This window comes from Falco punctatus, assembly GCF_963210335.1.
Source record: "Falco punctatus genome assembly, chromosome: 8".
Lineage (NCBI taxonomy): Eukaryota > Metazoa > Chordata > Aves > Falconiformes > Falconidae > Falco > Falco punctatus.
The window spans coordinates 61,251,469-61,275,889 of NC_137588.1; the positions used below are offsets into that span (position 1 = coordinate 61,251,469).

Sequence of the window (24,421 nt, forward strand, 5' to 3'; positions counted from 1 at the left end):
AGAGAACGGAGCAGACATCAGAAGGAGAAAAGGAGGGAGCACTTCAGGGGACCAGGGAGAATAAGCAACAGGAGAAAGGAAAAAAAAAAAAAAGGAATCTACTGTCATGCTACTGGGACTCATAAGCCTGGCGTGCCCCTCCAAGCGAGGCAAGCAAAGTCAGGCCGTATGAAAAACACGAAGATCATCGCTGCGTCACCACCAGCCCCAACACCACTCATGAACCACCCATTGGAAAGCCAGGGCTGTTCCCAGGAGATGAAAGCTGCTCTCCCAGCAGATGGCACTTCTTCTAGTTACTGAGCATGCCTAAGCAAAATTTCCCCTACTGCCATCTACTCAAGTGGTTTCATTTCAGAAAGAAACACTTTGTCACCAGGCCAGACACCAAGAAGGTACAAGCAAGGAGCACTCACCTAGATGAGAATCACACCTGCTTTCCAAGTTCTGAAAGACTTTATATCACTTAGTCACGAAGCATCAAGGAAAGGGAGGAAAAAATAAAACAAAACAAAAGAAACCTCAAACAAACAAACAAGCAAGACTCTATCCTTACAATTGCATGTGCTACTACTGAGCAAGATGCAAAGTGCTTTTCCCTCTCTCAGGCTTTTGTAGGAGTTAGTAATTAATTATTCTAATTACAAAAAGCTGAGCTTCCCCCAGGAGCTAGTCCCCTGATACAACTCTTATTTCTTGAGCTGCTGGGAATAGGTAGCTCAAAGGGTTTTCTGTCACCACTCTAGCCTTAAATAACAGGATTATATCATGCCAAAAAATAAAAAGATGAGATGGGAGACTGGGAAAGGGAAATAAAAGAAGAGCTTCATTATTTTTCACACATTGGAGTTATGCAGATGGCTTACAGCATATGGGAATTTGATTTGGGCTTTTAAAAGAAGGAAAACTACCAGCGTGTGTCTCAGACAGAGCAACCAAAACAATCTGGGTTTTCTGTATTCTGCACTTGATAACTTTTTTTTTTTTTTTTTTTTTTTGCCTTGTAATCCTGGGTTTCACCAAGGTAATAACTGGCTGGGGAGTGAGTATAGAGCCCTGACGAGGTAAGTAAGTGTGTGGGCATCAAGGCATGGAGCACTGGGCTCCAGCAGTGGGTAAGGGGGGCTGAGCATCCAGCAGGAGGGATGTGCTCAGCTGCTCTGCGCTCCTTGAAGCGTGTGACACTGACTGCTCGTGGAAGTACTGCCAAAAAAATGATGACAGGCCGGGATAAGAGGGGAGAAATGCTTTGCCTTTCCACTCCAGTCACTATCCGACCTGTTAATACTGATCCAGGCAAATCTGACACCCCTCCTTCCCAGCCAGTCAAACTGTGCCACCAGGCAATTCAGACCAAACAAAAAACCAAACAAGCATTATTGTTACTTGTCATATTTATATTTTTGATTTTATTTTTAATTTTTATTAAAAAACAACCATTATTAAAAATGAATCATCTGCTGGAAGGCTTCAGCCGGGGAGAACTCTCATTTCAATCTCATGAACAAAACACAGCACAGTTAAAACCCATAGGCATAAACAAAACCAAATTAATAAAAAAAAAGAGAACAGTTCAAACCATAGCTTATAATTATGCAGTTTCCTCAATGTCAATAGAGAGGCTTTTGTTAAAAGCCTTCAATTCAGAATTTCATGGAAGACTTAAAACACAAGGGAAGAAGGAAACACATGCTTGTTTGAAAAAAAAACCAACAAAAAAACACAACTAAAAAAACCCCAAAACACAGGAAAAAAATTTGCTTGGGTAATGGTTAATTAATTCAACAAATTTACTTCCTCCAAAGCAATCGCTGTTTGCCCAGCCATACAGTTGGCCCCAGGTGATGTATTTGCTCAGAAATCTGAACATACACAATTCCTGCATTCTGACCAAAATATCCCAGTTCTGGCACTGGTTTGGAGTGGGGGTTCAATGAGAACATGCCTGGCCTCCTGCTTGGGGAGCCTAGGGTTTGCAGTGCCAGCAGGCACCACTGGGAGCCTGGAAAAGGGGCTTGAATTCAGCCCCTTTCGCTCTGCCCCAGTGAGACAGCACCAAGGTGAGCTCTGAGCATCTCGCTGAGCTCCTGAACCAGGGCAGAATTAAGCACCTGCCCTTGTATGTATGCATCAAGCCCAAAACTGGCTATGTTAAAAACCTGCAGATTAGGGACTACGTTAACAAAAAAAACCAAACACAAAACCTATCTTCAGTCTGGGAACTTTAAGGTCAAAACCAAATAAAAATGGTCATAAAATATATACATATATATATGGCTTTTCATTTTTCCTATCCATTTCATTGGAAACAAAAATAAATTTAAGGGTGATATTTGGTTTTGAAAAATGATTCCATCCTTCTCTTTAGCTGTCAGCCGGAGTGGATGAGACCGAGGCGCTGACTGCGGTTGCTCACGACGCGGCTCAGAACCCACCCGAGTTCTCCTTCATTCTCGCCAGTAACCGGGAGTAGACGGGTGCTGCTGAGGAGAAGAATGAGTTGCGTGGGACAGACACACGGCATCCCCCCGTCCCCTCCCCTCCTGGTTATGCTACACCTTGTTTGGAGCAAGACAACAGAATAAACCTTTATTGAAGGGACAGGGACGTGCGATGGGAATTAGAAACAAGATCGAGAAGTTCTCTTACCTAGTCGAGGATTCCTCTGAGAAACCTGCACGGAAAGAAAATATAACGTTTGCATAAAAGCCACAAATGTCTGACAGCTCTAAGAACTGTGTGCACGTCAATACATTTATCCCTAGTCTCCAAAACCTATGGATGAATTTCAACTTCATTACTGGAAGTTGATATGTATTGTACCGTGCCAAGGTTACATTCACAGTGTGCTGCAAAGTGTAGGCTTCATGTTGCAAAATCTATTATTTCTTATATAATTAAATCATGCAAGAAGAGAGGATTGGTCATTCCATGAAACACATATGCTCACTCTGTGGAAGTCAAAGTCTGAATGTGACATTATCTTCCAATCTTTATTACCAAAATGTAATTTCAGTACTTCTACAGTGAGAGATTTTTTGTCTTTTACCTTGGATAACGCAGATGCCTGTTTGAAGATTTCTAATGCAGGATCTGCAGGCTCGTCACCTCTTTCTTGGGGCCTTGAAGCTAAGGGAAGGACACAGGTAGCACTGAAATACTCTTCAAAGCACACAGGCTGCTTCCTGCCACTATTATCTGCTGAAAATCCCATAACCGAGTAATCCTCCTCAATAAACTGAAGCAATTGCCATGTGTCACTACTCCCTCCCGAAGCAGCTTTGCTGTCATGGTGTGGCTCAAGATATTTCTAACCACGGACCTACCCTGTGGCTGTAAGACGGAGTTCACAGCATAAATCACACCATTTGTGGCCATGATATCGCTTTCAGCAACAGGCTCCTTGTTGATATGTATTACGTTGTTTTTCTGTTCAGGAAAAGAAAAAAATATTAAAAAATAGTAAATAAAAAGTAGTAAATGAGAAAATTTTGTCATCAGTGGTTTCCAGTTTTATTTAGAAAAGCCCTCACTTTGCATTCATTCATTTACTTGATGGCTGTAGGCACTTTCATTCCTCTTGCCAATTAAGGAGAACATAAAACCAAATTATAGCCTGAGCAGTTTGTCCTGGAGTGGCTGGCAGGCTTTGGAGCACGGACTTTCTCAGTGCGCTGGCTGGGAGCGCTGTCCCATGGCAGCAGAGCACATCCACCAGCTCCCTGGTGACACCAGGCACTGCTGCTTGCCCCAGGAGGGATGGTGGAGGTGGCATCGGGAGAGGGCAGATCCAGCCTGGACACAAGAAGAGTCTAGCGTGCAAGTTGGCCAACTCAATGTGCCTGGAAACACCGGCCTTTCCCTTTTTGTCCTGCATTTTCTTCCTTATGCACAGAGTGGATCATGGTTATTTATTTTCTGAAATATATTTTCTTCTTCAATAAAGGATCCTACATTCTCTTACTGTAGTCCAGAATTTGTGAAATGAAATTGTATATGTAAATAAATCCTGCTGCGCTAAGGGAGCCCATGCAGAGATCGTTTTTGTTACACTAAAAAAGATGTGTTAGCTGAACAAGCTATTTGTTTAATTTATTTATGCTTTTCCCCTTGTGACTTAGGGTTAAATTTATAACAGCTCCTGGAAATCATTTACAATCGGTCTTCTGGGGAGAAAGCTGAAGCAAACCACATTTCAAGACTGCCAGCTTGTTGGATTGAACACATGGCAACAGTCCCTCCACTACAGGCAGAAAAGACTGTTTGGGGGGGCTGTGCACACATTTGGAAGAGGTTCCCACACCACCCAGATGAGCACAGACATACTTTGGTCCTCGGCATGGAAGCTGAACACATGAGAACCCATCCCAGGCGACTCACCACGCTGACTTCCAATTTATCCCCCTGCATGGACTTCAGCCTCACCAGGGCACCGACCGCGCCGCTCACCAGGATCTCATCAGCCACATGGAACTTGAGGATGTTGGCAAGCTCCTTGGCATTACCTGGGGGAAGAAAAAACATTTACATTTGCAAAACAGCATCAGTGCTTGCTTCCCATACTTCATGTGGGGGAATGAAACTACATGGAAAATACTGTGGTTTCCTGAAAGTGCAAGGGAACAATGTAAAATTGAAAAAAAAACCCGGCAGCAGGACCTTGGTTGGAGCTGGTTAGGGCACTGAGGCCATTCCTGCCCAGGCAGGTGAGGATCCCAGCAAGTCCAGAAGGACATTCCTCTGATGTCCCACCTAGGTGTGTACCAAAGCTGCCCTATACATGAAACCCCTCTCTCTTGGGTTTTCAGTCCCTCGTTCTCACTGTGCACAGCAGGAACCCGTTTCTGTTGCTGCTTTCACTTCCCAAGGAAGTCTAGGGGTGGGGGGGAGACCCATGTGAAATAAGGAAGCAGCTAGAGCGCTCTGGTATTTGCAAATGTCGATACTGTCACCAACACCAGTGTCACTTGGCAATAATGTTCACGGCTGAAACTGCAGGATTCCTGAGTAGGAAGGGGAAAAGTGCAGGAGAAATGTCACTAAGAGATCACAGACTGCTGGCCTGATCCCCACCCCACTGAGTCTCTACCCATCTAGCTGTGCTTTGAAACAGATTTTAGGAAGATAAGATGCTTCCCCTTTGCCATCTATTTTCCAGAAGAGGCAGTGACGTGCACAGCATGGGCCAGCAGCTCCCCTCCATTTACCCATTTAGAGGACGCAGTGTCACTGATAACACCCACAGACAGACAACGGGGACCAGCTAGTGCAAAAGGTGGCCTCCATCTACAAACCCATAGCAGCTCCCTCAGCAAAGGGGATTTTTTCTTTCAGTGCCCCCATATGAATACACTGTGAGCTTTTTTCCCATTTAAGAGTTTTTCTAGGGTGGCCACAGGTCACACTGCACGTCCTCACCAGCATGATTCACTTCTTCGTCAGGGGCGTAAGCTAAATATTTGTGTGAAAAAAGAACATCCGAAGTGTCCACATCTGGGATACTTCACTCCTGCAGCCATTTACAATAGCTGCAAAAAAGTTCTGAAATATTTATATGTTAAGCACTAGACTGGACGTGCAGTCTAATAGTACCAGTTCCTCATCCCTGCACTTAAAAGGACAGCCAGCTACCGTGGGCAGATGCTTCCCAAATTATGATGTCAATGTTTGGTTGGGCTTTAATGCCAAGAAGACATTACAGTCAAATACCTGACATTGTTTCCAACCACAGACAGTTTTCAACATGAACAAAATAAAAGATCGTGCTGCTTACCCAGAAGAGTGTTATTAAACATTCCCGTGCTTTTTTCCACACCCAGCCTGCACGCCTGTGCTTTTCAGGATATTGGTCTTTGCCTGTGCTAACTGGAATATTTGCTGTCTTCTAAGGATCAGGCTGGACATCCTGCTTTGTCCACGTACACATAGATGGAGCAACAGCTCCATCCTTTTACTACTTAAATTTCATACAGTGTAACTGGAGGCTGAACGTGGACCGTGTTTTCCATTTGCAAAACTTACTTGAGACACCCTGATCCTACGTGGTTGACAGCCACATTCTCACTTCATTCATCCCTGAGAAAGGCAGAGACTTGATCGGTTTCTCTAGAAACACCTTAGAGTTATCTTCTTTACACCAGCCAGCACAGCCAAATTAAAGTCATGGTAAGTTTATAGCAAGCATGTCTTCCAAGCACAAGGGAAATAGAAACCTGCATTCACACTTTGTCTGAGGGTTCAGTGCCACTCTATGCATCCTCGGCTTTCTGCTGGATAGGGCTTATCCAAATCAGTTGTGTAGGAAGCCCATGCTTCCAACAGAGAAGGTCAAAGAATGAGATACAGGAGGGAAACGTAGCCAGTTCTCCTCGTATCACGCCAACAACACATGGCAGCTGTTCATCTAAATGCTCTAAAAACGCTCACCCATTAGTTTGTTCAGTTCCCCTTGGGGCATGGCTCGGAAAGCTTCGTTTGTTGGAGCAAACACTGTGAAGGTACCTGGCCTGTTCAAGTTCTCCGTTAGACCAGCAGACTGGATTGCAGCCACCAGCGTACTGCAAAACACATGTCAAATGCGTCACTAGAAACAACTTTGGTTGGTCTTTGAGCAATTGCACATTGCGTTCAAAAGAGAGCTGTGAAGTGAGAATTGCAAAATCCTGCTGTGGTTCAGCAAATCAATTAACCAAAAAGTTGATTAGGTAGGAAATGAGCCTGTGAGGTCCAACCAGAATGTGGCAAATCAACCTGGGAATGCTGACTCCTTGGGCACCAAATGGTAGTGAGGAGACAGACCGGTCAGGCCACAGTGGCTGTGATGGGCACAGATGGCTTTGGAGCCAGCTTCTTACTGTACAGAGGGGGACCACACGCTCTTGGCTCACAATTCATTGAAGGGTTATTTGAAGTCTCATTCCCTATAATTTAGGGATAAGACCATGGTTTTGGATGCTCTTTCTATGTAAAAAAACCCAAATATAGTCATGACTACGACCCATAATAAACAGAAATTGCTTTGGCAGCTCTTCCAGTCCTGACTAGCACTGAGGAAGAGCAGAAAGGTCACCTGAAGCGATGGTCTGCCTTGAGAACATCCATCACTGAGCCAGACGGTGGAGTCAACATTTTGTCCACACTAAAGAGGGTCCCAAACCTTCCTCTCTTGTCATGGGCAGCAATGCATGCATTTTCAATGCACAGGTTCTGCAAAAACAGAATTGCAGACAAAAATATTTTATTAGTATATGCTTCAAAAGAGAGATTTTTATACTTTCCACAAAGCTCAGTTACACTTTTTACATGACAGCCAAAACACTGCAGACATCAAGCATCATTCAGCCACAGAGAGCACCACACACTGCAAGAACTTACATTGCGGTACACAAAAACTCTCAGTTCCTTGTCACCCAGCGTCTGTAGTTTCTGTCCATGGTAAAGATATTTAGAGGAGAGCTGGTCTCTAACAATGTGGTTCAGAAGCAAATTTTTCATGTTACTGTCAACAACGGGGAGTCCATCTGCAGCGAAAGGTATGGAAAGAACTTAAGTGATTGACTTAAAATGACCACTGAGACACTAAAAAAAGCCCAGATACAGAGTATTACCCACACCAGTTCGTCACTGTAAAGCTAGGTGCCACTGCCTATAGCTGAGGCATCTGAGGGAGCACATGCATACGTGTGCACTGAAACTTGGCTGAGGGCTGTCTGAGGGAGATCTGCGGCCCAAACCGATGGCAGGAAGAGATTTACTCTCCCAGTTTACCTTTGAACACATCGTTCACTGGGGCAAGGAGGGTCACTCGCTCACTGCCAGTTAGATGGGAACTGAGACCAGCTTGTCTGAAAAAGTCCATAGACTTGGAAACTTCAGATTCTTGTGCCAACTCAAACAGGGTCTTAGCTGAAAAGAAAAGCAACACATAGTAGCCTTGCATTAAAGGCAATCCAGCCGTCACTACACCCTCTAAATCCAATATTTCCTTGACAAAATAGACAGAACAAAGGCAACAGAACGGATGCAGAGAGGCACCAGTACCCGAGTCTGGGATCAGCAGCTCATTAACAAAATGTACGACGCCGTTGGTTGCCAGGACATCCTTGTTGGCAATGATGGGCTTCCCATTGAGGGTCAGCTCTTCCCCGCTGCAGCCCACGTCCAAGGTGGTTCCTTCCAGAGTCTCCATCGTCAGGCCAGCAATGATGGCCTCAGCACACATGGCTGACTTCAGGATGTGATGGTTCAGCAGGTCTGGAAGAGAGGTGAGTGTCTTGGGGAGCTGCAAAAATCAACTATGAAATTATTGCAGCTTTTAGGGATCCTGTTCAGTGGCAAGGGCCGCCTGTACTGTATTGTACGGGGCTCTACTCCAAAAGATGTGCAGTCATTTTAAATTGTGCAATTGTGCTGATTTTAATTCAGCTGCCTGTGAAATCAAGTGCCTAAAAAGAATAACTTTTACACACCTTTGTCAACTTCAAAAGGTTTTGTGTGGTTATGCGACACATTTTTCAGGGGTAGTTGCATTGATTAGTTATTAGTTTTCTTGCGGCTTGCTGGATTGATAGCAATCACCATCACATACAGGAGCGCTAAAGGAAAACTTGGAAAAGGGACTGCTTCAGCTCCCCTCTCCATATCTGGATACGACTCTTGGCCATGTCTACACATCTACCATATCTACATCCAAAGAAGTTTGGGCTGTCCAGTTTAAAAAGCTGGAGTCTGTCAAATCTGTTTACTGCAGCTGTTGTCAGAGTGTATTGAGGAGCCATTCAGATGTCCTCGAGAAGGAATATAGAAGAACTGAAAAATACTCTTCAGTCTCTCAAGGGGCTCAGTAAACAAGCACTTACCCCTCAGGGCTTCTGGGTCCCCCAGGATCCTGTTCAGTGTTTCTCGTGGGATCTTCTCAAAGGCTTCGTTGGTTGGAGCCAAGAGCGTGTACTGCCCTTCGCTTTCCAGTAAGCTGTTGAGGTCAGAAGCAGCCACAGCAGCCTTCAGAGGAATGAGGAGAGAGGGCAAAACGTTCAGCCATTACACAGAGGTCAGCAGCTTTGTCCAGGCATACACTAAAGGCCAGATTTATTAAGGCTTTTATAATTTCAGAGGACTTACAAAAAATTCTGAATAGCTTCTTTCAGCAGTTTGGTCCCTTTATAAATTTGACCCAGCCCCATGGTTCTCTTGTGTTCCAGAAATGTGAGTACAAGAGCCCTTTTTTGGCAAGACTGACAGCTAGTTTGAATACCCTGATGTGCCTGGAAAGGGTCACAGTACTCCCTGTCAATAATTCAGAGCAGAACCCACAGCTGGCTCACTGCAAAACCCCTGTGGTTTTTAAGTTGTTCCTTAACTTGGCAAATATCAAGGCAAATAAACTGGTACTCATCAGATCTGAGCAGTTAGCATCTCCTTAGGCTGACTCCCACAGAAGAGTGAGGAGACAGACTCAGTGGATGCCTCTTTACTGACAGCAATAGCAGGGTGACAATTATTCTCGTAAAACCCTACCTGTGCTGATAGCAAACACTTCTCTTCTTAAAGCAAAATCAGCTACATTGGCGTGAGGATTTTATCAGCAGCTTTAGAGCCACGGCACCTACAGGCTGGCAGGCTCCTCCTGACAATTCACTGGGAGTGGGATGATTGAACATCTTTAAGGAGCCCGGGAGCACACACGGGCTGGACTCACCCGAAGAGTTTCCAGGCTTTCCTCGGTCTCAATGATCTGCTGAATGCTGTTAGTAGTGGTAGCGATGACTTTGTCGATGACGTGAACCACTCCGTTGGTGGCGTGGTGGTCAGCTTTCAACAGCCGGGCACAGTTCACTGTCACAATCTGCAGAGGGAAAGAGCCACGGGGCGTTATGTGCACTAAAACAAGAAGGTAAAGCAGCCTCTGCTGGTTTTCTATTTCAAACGCAGCCAGTGCTATAATATGGAATCAGCAGGAGCAGAAATGTGGTTTCCTCGGAAAGCAGCACAAAGAGTGAGAATTTTCTATCAAGAATGTTTGAATCATTTCATGTTTAAAGAGCTTTGAAGATAATCAGTGGGGTTTTTCTGAATCATCAAGACTAAGAAAATATGCAAGAACCAACGCTTGGGCAAGCATACTGTTATAGGGCAACGGGGGCAACTTCCCTGCAACAGCAGCAATGGAACTGCCTGCTTGTAAATATTCTTTTCAAGCTCCTTCTAAATATGTATCCTACATCAGCAGTTGTCAGCTTAGGTGCTACAGAGTCCCGGAGCTCCAAGGACAGTGTAGAAAGTGCAAGGCAGCAGCAAAGCAAGCGTGCTGTGGGCAGGTTTAATGCGAATGTCTTACCCCATTGGGATAGTGGTGAATCTGGATAGGCAGGCCCTGGTACATTGAGTTAAGCGTTGTCCCATGTTTCAGATCGTCTGTGAGGACCCGTTTGTTCACCATGTGGTAGCGGAGGGCGTTGAGCAGCTCAATGTTAACGTTACTGACTAAGGAATCTAGAGTTTCCTGAAAATCAGAAAAATTAATTTTTCAGTGCTGAGTGCAATTAGGCAAGTTGTTAGAGAGAGCCAGGAGGTCTGGCTGCATCCGGGGGGGGGGGGTGTGTGCATGCATATTAAGTGATGTATTCCGCTTTATGCCATCTGTGCAAATTAAGAGCTCTTAACTTTCATAAATCTTTGTCTTTTGCCTTACAACAGCAGCCCCCCATCCTTGGCAGATGAAGGGATGATGGCAGCAAGCTCCAGTGTGGGGTCACTGCCTCGAAATGAGCAGTAAGGCAACAAAAGGCATCGCTCATGGCCAAGGACAAACGCACCAGCAGACCTTCCCCAACAGCGTCATCCCTGCAAGGGGCTCTTCTGGTGCGGGTTTGGGGTAGAGGCTTGGCAGTGGGGTTAGCCAAAAAAAAAAAAAAAAAAAAAAAAAATTCCCCCTCCCTGCCCCAGTAGCTGTTCTTCCATATTTATGGACAAGTGATTTAAATATGGGATGTAACTGGGTAGGGGTTGTACAGTCAGGACTCTCCCCTGTTCACAGCGATGCCCCACTAGGATGGCAGCACCAGCAGGACAGCAGTGGCAATTCCAGGAGTGGAAATTTCACAAGACACAGAGTGAGAAAATCAAAACCAATGTAAAGGAAATGTGTATGTGATTGAGCATAGAACACATTGATGCACAAGGCTGAAGGTTTTCCAAGGCTCCAGCTGGGACTGGCTACTTGTAAAAATTATTAAGAACAACCAGAGTGGTAAAGTCATGGTCAACTAGAAAAAGTGAAATGGTTGGAAAGTCTCTTGTTACAGGTCTTAATGCAATCTCTAATGGTAAGGAGGCAGGGAGAACTGACTGAGGTGATTTCCAAATCTACCTGCTGGAGAGCATCCACATCTCTCTAGTGTTGGGCTCTTTCAGAAACAAAGCCCTGGACCTGGTGGACCAGTACAGTGGTTCCCATCTTGGAAATTCACAGTCCTTCCTATATCAGGACTGTGTCTCTTCTGCTGGATAGGGCTAGATCCAGACCCCTGCAGTGCTGGATCTCCACTACAGAAAGCCAGAGAAAGAGATGAAAGAAGAGGAATTCTATCTTACAGCAGGTAAGGACGCCCAGGCCTCATTACTCGGGGCAAAAATTGTAAAACTTCCAGGTCCTTCGATTTCTGGCCTTAGGTTAGACCGGTCAGAGTAGAGCTGCGTGGTGGCAGACCCGACAACTCCCAGGGTTTCATAGATGTTTGAAAGCGGCAGCGCTGAAAGAAGAGAAGGTTATGTTCCCAACACATTCATCCTGCCCACACTGCGCTGAATTACAGCAGAGCTGCTGTTGAGAACGCTCGTGGAAATGAAGCATGTCAAGGAACTTGTATCTGTTCATTAATTAGATAATAAATAATCATAGCCAGACAGCTCTAGCCTCAACTATAGCAGTGTAATCCAGGGTCTCCCGCATCACTGCAGGTTTCAATGGTGTTACTCTGGATTTATATGGATGTGAATTTAGGCAAGCAAAGATGTTCACGGCTTTCACCCAATCCTTGTTTATACTCAGGCTTTTGGTGTTCGGAGCTGGCAGCTCACTGCTGGTCTCAGTCTCCATGGCCCATCTACTCCAGCCCAGGTGGTTAACTGGGTGGCATCAAGCTTTTGTGGAAGGAAGCATTCAGAAAGCAAAAGCAAAATACGTCTTCCTTCAATAAACCCAGTTAATTCCCTCCCAACTCCCACCAGTGGCTGAACTGTATTTTCTCCTAAACGCAATTTTTTCTAACCTCATGCTTGCCAAAATAAAAATGAGCAGAGATTGGCAGTGCTGTCTGCCACTCTATCGTTCCTTTGTATTGCATTTCCAACAACTATATTACTTGTTGGAATAAGTAGTTCCCTATGGCCCTCCCATGCTTGATTAAGCTTTAATTATATCCAAGGTTTTAAGTTGTCTGGAACATTTTGCATGCTTTGGAGCTGATCTGGCACTCAGCTGGTGCTCTGCATTTGCCATTGACTTTTTCATGGCAATAGTACGCACAAATTGCAAAAAATCAAATCCACTTTGAGTAATTTTCTAACGTTTCCCTTTACTAGGCAGCTGTATAATTTTAAGAAGTCTAAAAACATATTTTTACCAGCTGGGCAGCCTTTTTCTCCAGGAACTTTTTCATATCCAGGACAGCACTCGTAACTGATTACTCTGGAATAAGAGATGGATACGGCAGATTAACTGACGGTGTCTCACTGCTTTTTCTCTATTTGCTATAGTTCTGCATCCATCCACATTTGGTGACATTTCTAAGCAGATGCTTCATCACACATATAGACTTGAACAAAAGACAAACTACAATTTTTATCTCCTTCAGGGCTGCATGTTGCCAGTTTCCCCACAGAACAAAAGCAGACATGATTTCTTTTCAAAACCACTTCCCAGGAGACTTCGTAGAAACAGTGGATGGAAACCAATGCCATGGTCCCAACAGACAACCTATGCAAGACACTGCAAGTGCTGGTTCATTTGTGGGATCTGGGGATCTCCCTGGCTGACTGCTGCTGTCGCGCCTGATCGCTTTTTGGGCAACACACTGCGATGCCAGCATGGCTGCTTCACCTAACCGGCCAGTTTTCCCTTCATTTCACCCCATTCTTGTCCACCACCAGAAATTATTTGCATACTTATGGCAAAATCCACAAGACAGACCTGGAGGGGAAGGAGCATCCCTGGTGTTGGATGCACTGGCACAAGGGCATGGGATGAGCCCTGCAAGGACAAACTTCCCTAGCGGTGGCACGTGCATCCATGGGCACCCTGGGCAGCACCGCAGCACAACCGTCTCTGCTGATGCCGGGTACATCCCCGCAAGCATCCTGCTGCTTCTGGCTGGCAGCAAACTGCTGCTCTGACTAAGCACTGTCCCCCAGCAAAACCAAAGGGGCCAGAGACCCCATCCTGGGGAAACGGGGCCATCCTGCAGATTTGCAGACCCCAGATAAGTAAGAGCTGCCTGCACATTGTGTCTGTCACCTGCAGCTCAATGGGAAACAAAAGCCATCTGATTCTCAAAGCTGGCCGCTTGAGGGAACACAGTTTGATATTAACAGGGGGAAAAACAAAAAAAGGGAAAGGAAACAAAAAAAATCCAGAAGTTGCCTGTTTATTTTTCATGGGGGACTCTTTCACCTATTGCTCATATGCTTGGTGTGGAAGGAGCAAGAACATCTGATCGATGGGGAAGCCAGCAAGGGAATAGGTGTTCCTCCCAAAGCCGAGGGTTTCCTCTGTGCTCCCGGCTGGATTCAAGACAAGCAGGATGCTGTATCGCTGAGCCTCAGCACACTCACTCAAAGAGAAAGGAAAATCCTTGAGCTTCAGATATTTGTCATAATTTTAACACTGTTAACAAACAGTGGAAATGCCTGGGGTTTAAGAGGGAATTCTTCAGGGTAATTAAGAGCCAGTAAGTGAAACAAATACCTGCTTTTCTGTGACAGAAGCAAATAAATTCTGTGTCACGATTTCCTAAGAGAATTACAAAGCAAACCCAGACTGATTGTCTAGACATTATATATTCCATGTGGGAATGAGTTTGCCTAAAGCAATCCCTTTCTTTGACTACTGGAGATCTTAACACCCTGCTGCTCCGCTTTCCCCAGCCCCTCCATCTCATGTTCATTAGAAACATACACTTTCTCCCACTGCCACTTCCCTCCCCTACCTCCAATTTTTCTTTTTTTCACCCTAGAAACTAAATCCAGTCTAGACGGTTCCCTTGGTTCAGACCCGTAATCAAAGACGAAGAGCTGATTAAAGAGAAATCATTCCAAAGTTCAGCATAAATAATTCCCGAGTGCTGATGTAGGCTTTAAAAAGCTTATTTATAGATCGATGGGAGATTAATGAGCTGTGACGAAGGGGCAGGCCGCTGATGCACACAGCCTGCAGCACACAGGGCTCGCCAGCTCAGGGCTGCCCCAGCAGCCAGGCGCCTGCCGGGAAGGGAGGGCATCGGCAGGGGATGGAGGGACCACACGGCCTGCTTCTCGGTGGGTTCGTGGGCATCTCCAGCACCACCACATGAGGGAAGCTAATGGCAAAAAGCACCGAGGCCAGTAATGGGGCTAGCTCCACCCGGGCAGGGGCTCCTTCAAGCTCCCAATCTCACTCACCCACTGAAGGTGACCTACCAGCACCATCTGGTATGCATTTTGCATGCCAGCATTTTGAGTTGAGTACCAGAAAATTTCTGCAAAAGGCCAGGTGAACACAGAGGTGCTCAGCAAAGTGTTTGTACCTACAAGGAGCCAGAGATGAGGATTGTAAAAAACAGCTTCAGCTTCAGCCATTTGCCCTGCCATGGTTGGTGGACTTGGAGGAAGCACAAGAGACCCCAGCCCCTCCAAAGGCACGTAGGCACCATTCAAGGGGTGGCTCAGGGCTGGGCATCCTCCCAGCTGGTCCTGCAGCCACCTCCAGCCCTCAGGGAAGAGCAGCACAGCCGTGGCTGAAGGCTGCTCTCCCTCATTTGCAGGACTCTGCATCTTGATGCTATGGTACCCTACACATCCATGTGGGAGGAAGGCTCCTCCTTTGACATGTCCTTCTCCAGCTGGGTCAGAGCCACAGCCTGCTGCCCGGGGAGGAGTATCTCTCTTACACAGCCGGGGGCAAACAGCTCACAGGAGAAAACACTGAACACCTCCCAGGCACCGCACCACACGGTGGGCTCTGCACAAAAGCCCTTGGAGATGCCAAGTCCATCCCTGTTCCCGGTGTCTGCTCAGCAGCTACAGACCACTACACCAGGACGCAGCGGATTCCAGTGATGTGGGTTAAATAAGCAATACCCTCACACAAAAAGCATTTGTCATCCACTCTGCAACACCTCTGACCACAATTTCCTGACCTCCTCATTGAGTAATTTCGAGTCAAATCTATAATTTTTCAGCCGCTGCTTTTGAAACACTGTATTTCTTAAATTCTATCTGTATCTGAGTGCAGAAGCAAGCTCCCTGGCTTTTATTAGTCATTGTTTCGCTGCTGTTGCATTCTTAGGATCTGAAATTAAATTTTAAGTGCATTTCTCAAGGTAATAAAAATAAGCTTAGGCATATATTAGTGAATAAAGATCCATTTGTAATAATTTCCTGTAATAAAACCCATATGTTTTGTTTTTGTAAAATAACTGCCAGAGAGTAATTTTTTTTTTTCCTGAACTGAGGAAAGTACATCAGACAAGAAAAGGAAAGTTAATTTAAATGCAAAAAAAAAAAGGAACATATTAAGAGACAACTTATTGCCACTAGTTATTCCTCAAAAAATAATCAAATCCCAGATTTATATAAGCTGTCTTTTCATTCTCAAGACAAACAAGGATGTGGGGATGTGTTCAAGAATGAGTCCTGTGCATAAGGGAAGTAGAAAAATATAAAAAACACAGGCACAACAATGAGAATATATTCTAAGTAAACTATATCTTTGGCTTTGGAACAACCAACAGTGGAAAATTACTTAATTACCAAAACAATCTTGTTTCAGTGCTCATTAAAATCAAAGCAGTGTCAGATTTCTTGCCAACTGCCTTATCTCACCTCATCAGCAACGATAAAAAATGTACATAAATCCTCTATCTAATTTCTCCCTAACCGTGTGAGCCAATACTTCAGCAAAAAGAAAAACAAATTAAAAAAAAAAAACAGATAAAGAGGTAAGAGTCCTCTTCTGATGCATGAGTTGAAATTTCCATCGCGCACATCCAGCCCCAGCCCACCACTCCACCCCTGGGGAGCAGCAGATGCTGCTGATGAAGCCTGCAAAGCCTCAGCACCAAGCCTCTGCCTTACGGCCATAACCTATTTGTTGGTGGTAACAGCTACGGAGCAACTCAGCACAGCGCCTGCTGCACCCCGGGGTGCCCATGAGAGCTCTCGGCTGTGAGCCCAGAGCAGCGCCCGAAAGGTGATGCACCTGGACACAAAACTAAAGACCAGGCACATCCGCGTTTTCCGAGCCGGCTTTCCTTGCTGTTCCAGTCGCTCTGTGTCTCCTGATGCAGGATGCAACCATCCAAGAAGGACTGAAGTTATGCTGCAGGCTTGTGGCAACTCTTCTGCCTTCCTCACTAGTGGTTGAACCTCTCCGCTCTGAGTCAACCCTGCAGGAGCTCAACTTTGCTTCTCCACAGTACCTGGCTCTCACTGACCAACCTGCCTCCCTCCCACCTGTTTGAAACAGTGCTCAGAGCAGGAAAAAAGAAGAAATCAAAGCAGCCAAAACTATCTTTCACAGGCCAGGTATCTGCACCTGCAACACACATCCAACTTGTGGCACCGCTGACCCTTTAGGCTAATCAGGAGAATAACAGCCAGGTCAAACATGAAGTAGGTGAGATGGGTCAAGCGTCTTCTATCCCAGAACTGCTCTTCTCACAGGTGGGGAAAACCTTTTAGGAGGAGGAAATGGCCATGCCTATCCAGCTCCACTGACCCCTCGGGCTGATGGAGTGGATCCCCTTGCCAACAAGAGGACCAAGCACACCACTTCAGGAGAGGACATCTGACTACAGATCCCAAGCACAGGCTGGATCCACCCAGTTATGCTGATGAACGTGCCAAATCCTGACTCTTTCTGGGATTTAAAGGCATCTGGTATTCTCAAAACCTCTCATGGACCAGCTCAGTCCCACACACCAGGTCAGTTTTGAGGGTTTGTGCTGTGCAGCATTAACTGTGCCCACATCCTCTCTTGGGAACTGATGCACTGAGCACAGCACAGCATCAGGCCCCTGACACTGGTTTAAGAATTTGACTGCTGCAGCGTAATGCATCACGTCCTTCGTGGCCCAAATGACTCCTGATTGCTTCCATATGCAGGAACACCACGTCCAGTGGGGGCCACCACCAACAAACATTTGTAATCAGAGCTGTCCCAGGGTCCTCCAGAAAATCTGAGTCAAGGCATGTGTCTTTTGTTCTGCATAAGCACTGCTAAAGGGCAAAGTAGGGCCCAGGCTCAAAAATTACTAAGGAGAGAGAAGAAGACAATAACACCCATTGTGGAGATGATGCAAAGTAAAGAATAGTGAGCAAATTCCATTTATAATGGGAACATTATCTCATAGGTTAACAGGCAGGTTAACGCTCTGTGTGCTTTTCTCTCAGCAATGTATCATTGGATTAGACACTTGGGTAAAAGTAGAGAAAAAGAGGTTAGAAGAGATCACCCCATCTCCTCAAATGAAATAATTAAATACTGCCAGATGCCAGTTGTTCCACCTTTTTCTGGAGATAAGCAGATGAGCTTGTCTCTGCCAAATGCAGCTGCACATTTGGGTTACATGAGGTTAGCTTCTCACTCGTTTCAGAGCTGAAGAAATCTGTGGCCGGATCACTTTGCCCTTCCGTGACCATAACAGCAAAGCTGTCCCACAGCCACAGCTGAGTCATGTTTTCTTTGGAGACCTAACGTGCTACTCCGTTATCAGAAGAGGCAATGATGATACCATATTGCCATGCCATAATCTTACCCATTTTATGTCAAAAAAGACACCATTGGGCCAAGATGAGAGCCTGAACTCTAATCACCCAAATTAAGTCTTTCCAGATTTGGTGGTTCTGTAGAATTAAGGAGAGGGGGCTGGTTTGTTTTTACAATCTTGCCTCTCCATTTTTTATTTATTTTTTTCTTTCTGTAAAGACAACTGTATGTAAGGGAAACCGCTATACATGCTCACTGTATGGTACATCCTGAAACACATCCTCCTGAAGTACAGAATTTCCCTCTTCTAAACGAATTCATGGGTAGCACGATGAAAGGCCAAAAGCCACGCACGGTGATGGCTCCTGCTTTGCCTCCCTCCTCACCATACCAACACCAGACATGCAAAACGAATCCCAGCGGCCAGCCACCCCAGCTAAACCAACGAAGGCAACCAAAATAAAAACAATAGTTTACCACCATTCAAGATCTCAAAGTCTGCTGTTGACTACGGAAACAGAATTTATTTAACCTGCAGTAAAGAACAGCATGTTCCTATAGATCTATATAAAATTTACATTGGACCATGTCAGAAACTCCTGAGATGATCGTCTGCTGTTTGTTCTTGACCCTGCGGAGCCAGGATCAGACCTGGCCCACAGCTCTGCTCCCCAGGGCCAGCAGTGTTCAGGGCATCTTTGGTGGTGCATGTGAACGTGTCTGAAAGCCCAGTTTGGCCTTACACCAAAGGAAAAGATTCTCCACTCCTGATCTACAGCCTGGCAGATAGTCAAGCATGCATATCCTTAATTATCCGCTGACTACATCTTTCAAAAGAATGTCCTGAGGCTGCTTACACAGATACTTTATGCAACAGCTACTTGAATATTATTGTTTGCAATCTTAGACGTGGAATGGGACTGCAAGTCTAATTAACTTTCCTGGTGGAGTCATCAGAGAGTGTTGGCTAAAACTGACACCTCTTTCCCCTTATTTCTGTTTTCCCTTCCAAAGCAAACATATGTAGATGAGTTTTATGTTCTCTCCAATATCCGTCAGCTCTGGGTTGCCTTTCTGCACTCCCCCTTTTAGTTTTAATCTAGGCAGCATTGAGTCTAGCATGGAGAGAGACACAGTTAAGTACTAGAAAACATCTGGTACGTGCTTCATTATAGCACTGAGAGCTGTATAAGTATATATTGAAATGCAATTAGAATAAACCATCAGGGTTTGTATTTACACGGTGCTTTCCATTATTAACATCTAAGTGTTTTAGGATCATGTTTCTATTTGAGAAAAACACCAATATTTCTTAGGGAGAAAAAGGCTAGAACAATTCTTAACACATATGCATGTTAAACCCACACCATGGGCTGTAGCATCCCGTGTCTGTCACACCGTCTGCTTTTCCCACCCAGCACCCACCTCTGCAATGGGGTTTTTGGGGAGACCCTCGCTGGCGCTCAGGTACTTACGTCGACTTGCCACAGATCTTCCTCTGGTACCACTGCTTGCAGTTGGTGAAGTATTTCCTGTTTGTGCCGATCAGCTTCTGCACCGCACACACGTTGGGGCTACGGGTAACGACAAAGCACAAGAGGGTCCTGTAAGCTTCCCTCCTTTCGGTGCTGGCCCCCAAGATGGAGCCAGACCCCACCTGACAGTGCCTGAAAAGCCCTGCTGGGTGGCAAGGGAGGAAACTTTGATAGCTCTAAGTCAGCTCGCTCGGTCTGAGTGTATAATGACTGTCATGAAGTGGAGGAAGCAGTGAAAGACAGCTCTCTTCACTCTGCCAGGGCATCTTTTTCTTCACTGAGTGCAAATTCTTGGCCCTGCTCCATGTTCCACCTCTCACCAAAATACAAAGAAATTAAGTTTAAAATAATACTTTTTACAATAATACTGTTCGCATTTCCATGGTGAACAGCTACTTGAAATTTGGGATCCCAATTAAAACCTGAAAAAGTTTTGCAGTAATTCAAATCCTTCCCAAAACCCCCCATTATGTCATCATTTAGGACATAAAGAAGAACAGGTATTTATCACCTATGGATGGACTTGCACCAAAACCAGAACGGGTACTTCTGCACGATAGACTCAGCTGATTCTGGGCATGGATGCTGACGGGGAAAATGAGCAGTGGCACTTCCCACTCCGGTTTCAACACACCAGGTATGACAGCACAGATCAAGAGCCCAGAGGGCACCAAGAGCTCCTTCTCAACCAGAAAAGCAGACGGCTGGCATTACGTGTGTGACTAACCCCACGGAGAGCTGACTGCAGCCTTTCAGCTTTCTAAGAAGCGGTATCACTGCGAGCAAAGATATGGTCAAAGAGGAGTTGGGAGTTTCCTAGCTGCTGGTTTGGCCAGCAAAGCATTTCCCCGCTCAGCCTGGCTCACCCCCCCTGTGGTTTGTGGCCAGCAGCCCTGGCCACAGATGTGGGCAATGCACGTTCAGCACATGAGATATGATTTAGGGATCTGGATTGCGAGGCTGCTGCCTGCCACTGGGCTTAAGCCAGAGGTGTAGCAAATGCCCCAGCAAGCTGAGGATGCTCAGCCCAACTGAGGCTGGATTCCCAACAGCCACACCATGCCCCAGTCGCGACAGCAACACTGAAAGTATGCGCAGTATTGGCTGCCAGGCAGATGAGGGAAAACAAATAATTAAACAAAATACATAAATCACCACTTCAGCCCATTAGGAGTGCTCTGCACTGTCCAGGGCAGAGCTTTCATTTGCACAAATGGAGCTCCGGATGGGGCCTGGAGATGCTGTTGTAAAGGTCTTGTTGATCTGTTTAGGAAAACAGACAGCAGCCTGTTTCATGCTGAGTTTGACCGAGACACTGCCCTGTTCCCTACCAAAATTAACAAAAGCAGAGTTTGCAGCTTGACCACCAAGTCTTCCTGTGGCCCTACTTGCTTTTCACCAGTGTCCCAAATTTGGCTTTCTCCAAAACGGGCCAGCCTGCTCATCATTAGCATGAATTAACGTGAGGGTCTCCTATATGTTGGCTAACTCCAGCGCCAGTCTCAGCAGGAGCTTGGCTTGCCTTCAATGAGCCTTTGTTGATGTGGCTGCCACAGGGCCCTGTGGAGGCAGGATCCGACCCCGCGTGGCCCTGGCACCTTCGTCCTGCCCTGGGGGGAAAGTGAGGGCCCGTGGGACCTGGTGGAATTAGGTTACTGCCATATCCACTAATGGTAGTTTTGTTTCTGCATGAAAGCATTTCATTCCCTTTCTACACACAAGGCAAGGGACAAGGAGAAAGAATCTACTAATAAAAGTTAGAAATCACAAAGCCAAACTTTCAGCTGATGCAGACTGGCCCGGGCTCAGTAATTTCCACGCCAAATCATCGCTCAGAGAGACGTCTGTGCTCTCTGACTCAGCCCACCTCGGCTACCCAGCCCCGCCGCGCCAAAGTATGGTTCCAATTACATCGAAATTCCAAACCTTGCCTCGATTTCAGCGTCTGGCTGACGGCAGTGGACAATCCCTCTAATATTCATCTTGACAAGCCTGGCTACTGAAGGACTTGTTTGATCACTTCCCCCATATCCCCGGGAGCAGCCTGCCAAGAAAACCCTTGTGCCTTCAGGACAGCGTCAAACCCACGCTGCTGTGTTCCCCTCCTCCCTGCTCGGGGCTGCGGCTCCCTCCCTGACTTATGAGGGAAAACTTCTTCCCAGTTTTTCCTTAATGTGGAAAAATCCCCCCCCAGGGCCGTGTTATCAATGATTCCCGCAGGCAGGCTGTAGTAGCGGCTCCCCGTGGTGCGTGTTCTGGTCCTTTGCCCAGTCGGGCTTAAAATGAATTTGTCAACACTCTCCCCTCTCCTCTTTGGAGTTCACCACCTCTGCCATGCCGTTCCCAGCCAGCCACGCTGACTCGAGAATAAAACTGTCTATTGTTCCCCTTCAGCTGAAACCTTCCACTTGGCAGGCTGCATCTGGGAGCTGCTGGGGCAGGGGCTGCCCTTCGGGAAGGGGCAGAGGCGAGCAGGACTCACCATCTGGCCCCAGCTACCTGCCATGACTGCATCCATGGAGCTCCCCCACATCACACCGTGCCAACACAAGCAGGTGGGTTTGGGGACAGAGCTCCTAGGCTTTCATCCTCAGATATTCATGTTCCTTATACACTTTTATCTCCTCTCCTGGACCTGAATTGATTCACTTAAAAAAAAAAGTCAATTAAGGTGTACAAGTTTTGCTGCAGAGCCAAGCGCTGCCACCCAACTCGCTCTCGACTCAATAGGAGCATTGATGGTGTGGGGGGATGCTCACAGCAGAAAGGGTGGCAATCCTGGTTGCACATCCCTCCTGAGCTCCCTCTTGCAACTGAAACGTCACATCTCACATCCAAGATCTTTTTGGCTGGTTTTGTCCTGCTGTATCTCTCTGGCATGTCACTGATCAACATTCAAAATTCAGTTAATGTTTGAAAATCAGCTTGGTGTGAATGGATCTCTCCATCAGAAAGGGATCAGCGAGCACAGCGCTGTGGTCAGCTACGCTGGGTTTATCTCAGCATAACTTCATCTGGAAACCCTGGCGTACTAATTCCTTGCATCTTCCACAGATCTCAGGAACCAGCATGGACCACAGCCACATCTTAGCCTGTTCGTCTATGGATTGTACAGGGAGTAACAGGCTTCTCGCCGCAGAGGTGAGCGCACCGATTTACACCAGGACTGCACTAACTTACCATGCCTGAGCAAACTTCAGTCTCGGGGCTATCGGCAGAACTGGGTATTTACTTAGTTTCAGATAATGCAGAGATTAGTAACAAGACTCACTGTGTGTGTACGTGAATCACTGTAATTCTTTTGTCACTGAGATTTTACAAATAACACCAGCTCAGAATTTGCCTGTTGCATTCTGTACCTGGTTAGACATACGAACAGCATACCCCTTCTCACAAATACTGACCTGGATCCCTGCCAGATAACTTAGCAAACCACAAGATTTAGGGTCCATTTAAAGCATTTCATGACCCTGCCTGCAGCAATCCATTTAAATGGAAGCTACAGCTCCATCAATGTCACCACCCTGAGAGCTGGAAGCCAGCTGGAAAGTCTATCGTCCCTTCACCCCTCCTAATTCCCAGTAAGTTTTAAAAAACAGTGGGAAGAAGATTCACATTGGGTTAGTTTTCTACCTGCCAAAGAAGACTCAAACTACTCAGTCCATAATACAGCATCCATCTAGCCAGAGAGGTCTACGTGCATTCCTTATCTCAGAACGTTTATGAGTAGGTAAGTGATCACTTTTGTCACAAAAAACTTGCAAGACTTACTGAGGGTTCCACTCAAAGAGTAAGTTGGTCCTTACTCCACAGAGACACTCCTCTGCTGTTGAGCCAATTTTCTTTCTTTTTCTATAAATTCATGAAAATGAGAATTCCTTCCACAAAATGTTTAACTGTTTAGAATCTGGGGATTTTTCCCTCCCCTTTTTCCTTAAGAGGGAAAGACTGATTGGGGTCTAAAAGGACATATGCAATATTAAGCATCTCAAAAGAAAGGAGGAAAGTTAACCAGAGAGGAAAGGGAAACGTTACTGGGGATGAAAGAAGAAGTGCTTATCCGAGGGGGGAAGGAGGGAGAAGCCGGCAGCGGAGCCGCCAGCACTGGGGCAGGCCCCCGCGGCAGGGCCGAGCTGCGCTGCCCCGCACCGAGCCGCGCTGCCCCGCACCGAGCCGCGCTGCCCCGCACCGAGCTGTGCTGCCCCACACCGAGCTGTGCTGCCCCACACCGAGCCGCGCTGCTCCGCACCGAGCTGTGCTGCCCCGCACCGAGCGCCCTGCCCCGCACCGAGCCGCGCTGCCCCGCACCGCCCGGGGCCCGCCGGCGCTCCGCACCCGCACAACGGGCCCGCCGGCCAGGGCGCAGGGACCGCGGGGCCGCCCCTTCCCGCCGGGATCTGTGCAGGTCTCGGGGGAGAAAAGCCGTCCTCCCCCCCGGGGCGGCCGCTGCCCGCGCTTACCCGTGCTGCCGGCCGCGGAGCCGGCTGTGCTGCAGGACCTGCTGGTACGGGGACTTGGCGGCGGCGGCGGGGCCCAGCGCCAGCAGCAGCGGCAGCGCCAGCAGCAGCGGCAGCGGCGGGCGCGCCATGGCCGGGAGGCGGCGGGACGGGACGGGACGCGACGGGACGGGCCGGCGGCGGCCGCGCGCCCCGTTAAATGCGGCGGCGGGGCGGGGGCGGGGAGCGGCCCCGCGGGGGGGAGCGGAGCCACCGCCCGGCCCGGCGGGAGGGGAGGGGAGAGGGGGCCGCCCCCCGGGAAGGGCATCCCTCCATCCCTCCATCCATCCCTCCATCCATCCGCCCACCCATCCGGCCGGCGGTCCCGTGCCCGCCGCTGCGGGAACAGCAGGCAGCCGGCGGTGGCCCGCCATCCTTCCTGCCCTGCCCGCTCAGCCTTTCATCCACAGTTGCTTTTCCTTCTTCTG

General features: G+C 47.2%; 1 protein-coding gene across 2 annotated transcripts; it reads right to left on the reverse strand.

Annotated features, from left to right (window-relative positions):
* Positions 1-1,376: 1,376 nt before the first annotated feature.
* On the reverse strand, positions 1,377-24,141 carry TGFBI (transforming growth factor beta induced). Of its 2 annotated transcripts, none has more exons than XM_080398469.1 (17): positions 23,958-24,141; positions 19,438-19,536; positions 12,624-12,688; positions 11,593-11,750; positions 10,337-10,501; positions 9,698-9,844; positions 8,859-9,000; positions 8,041-8,253; positions 7,768-7,905; positions 7,375-7,520; positions 7,070-7,206; positions 6,427-6,557; positions 4,381-4,505; positions 3,327-3,429; positions 3,050-3,129; positions 2,650-2,674; positions 1,377-2,483 (listed from the first exon to the last, which is right to left on the reverse strand). In XM_080398469.1, the coding sequence occupies exons 1-17, from the start codon at positions 24,083-24,085 to the stop codon at positions 2,425-2,427; spliced, it is 2,061 nt and encodes a 686-aa protein (XP_080254595.1). In that variant the 5' UTR covers positions 24,086-24,141; the 3' UTR covers positions 1,377-2,424. The 2 variants fall into 2 exon arrangements, with proteins under 2 accessions (XP_080254595.1, XP_080254596.1); XM_080398470.1 differs by having other exon boundaries at positions 1,377-2,480; positions 23,958-24,140.
* Positions 24,142-24,421: the final 280 nt, after the last annotated feature.

What these genes read in the sequence shown, in the direction of transcription:
- TGFBI (XM_080398469.1), bottom strand. Translation starts at nt 24,085, where the DNA reads ATGGCGCGCCCGCCGCTGCCGCTGCTGCTGGCGCTGCCGCTGCTGCTG. An exon ending in GAGTTTTTGTGTACCGCAAT is followed by an intron (nt 7,207 to 7,374) that starts GTAAGTTCTTGC and finishes CTGTTTTTGCAG; the next exon opens with AACCTGTGCATTGAAAATGC. An exon ending in AGGCATCTGCGTTATCCAAG is followed by an intron (nt 2,675 to 3,049) that starts GTAAAAGACAAA and finishes CTTTCCGTGCAG; the next exon opens with GTTTCTCAGAGGAATCCTCG.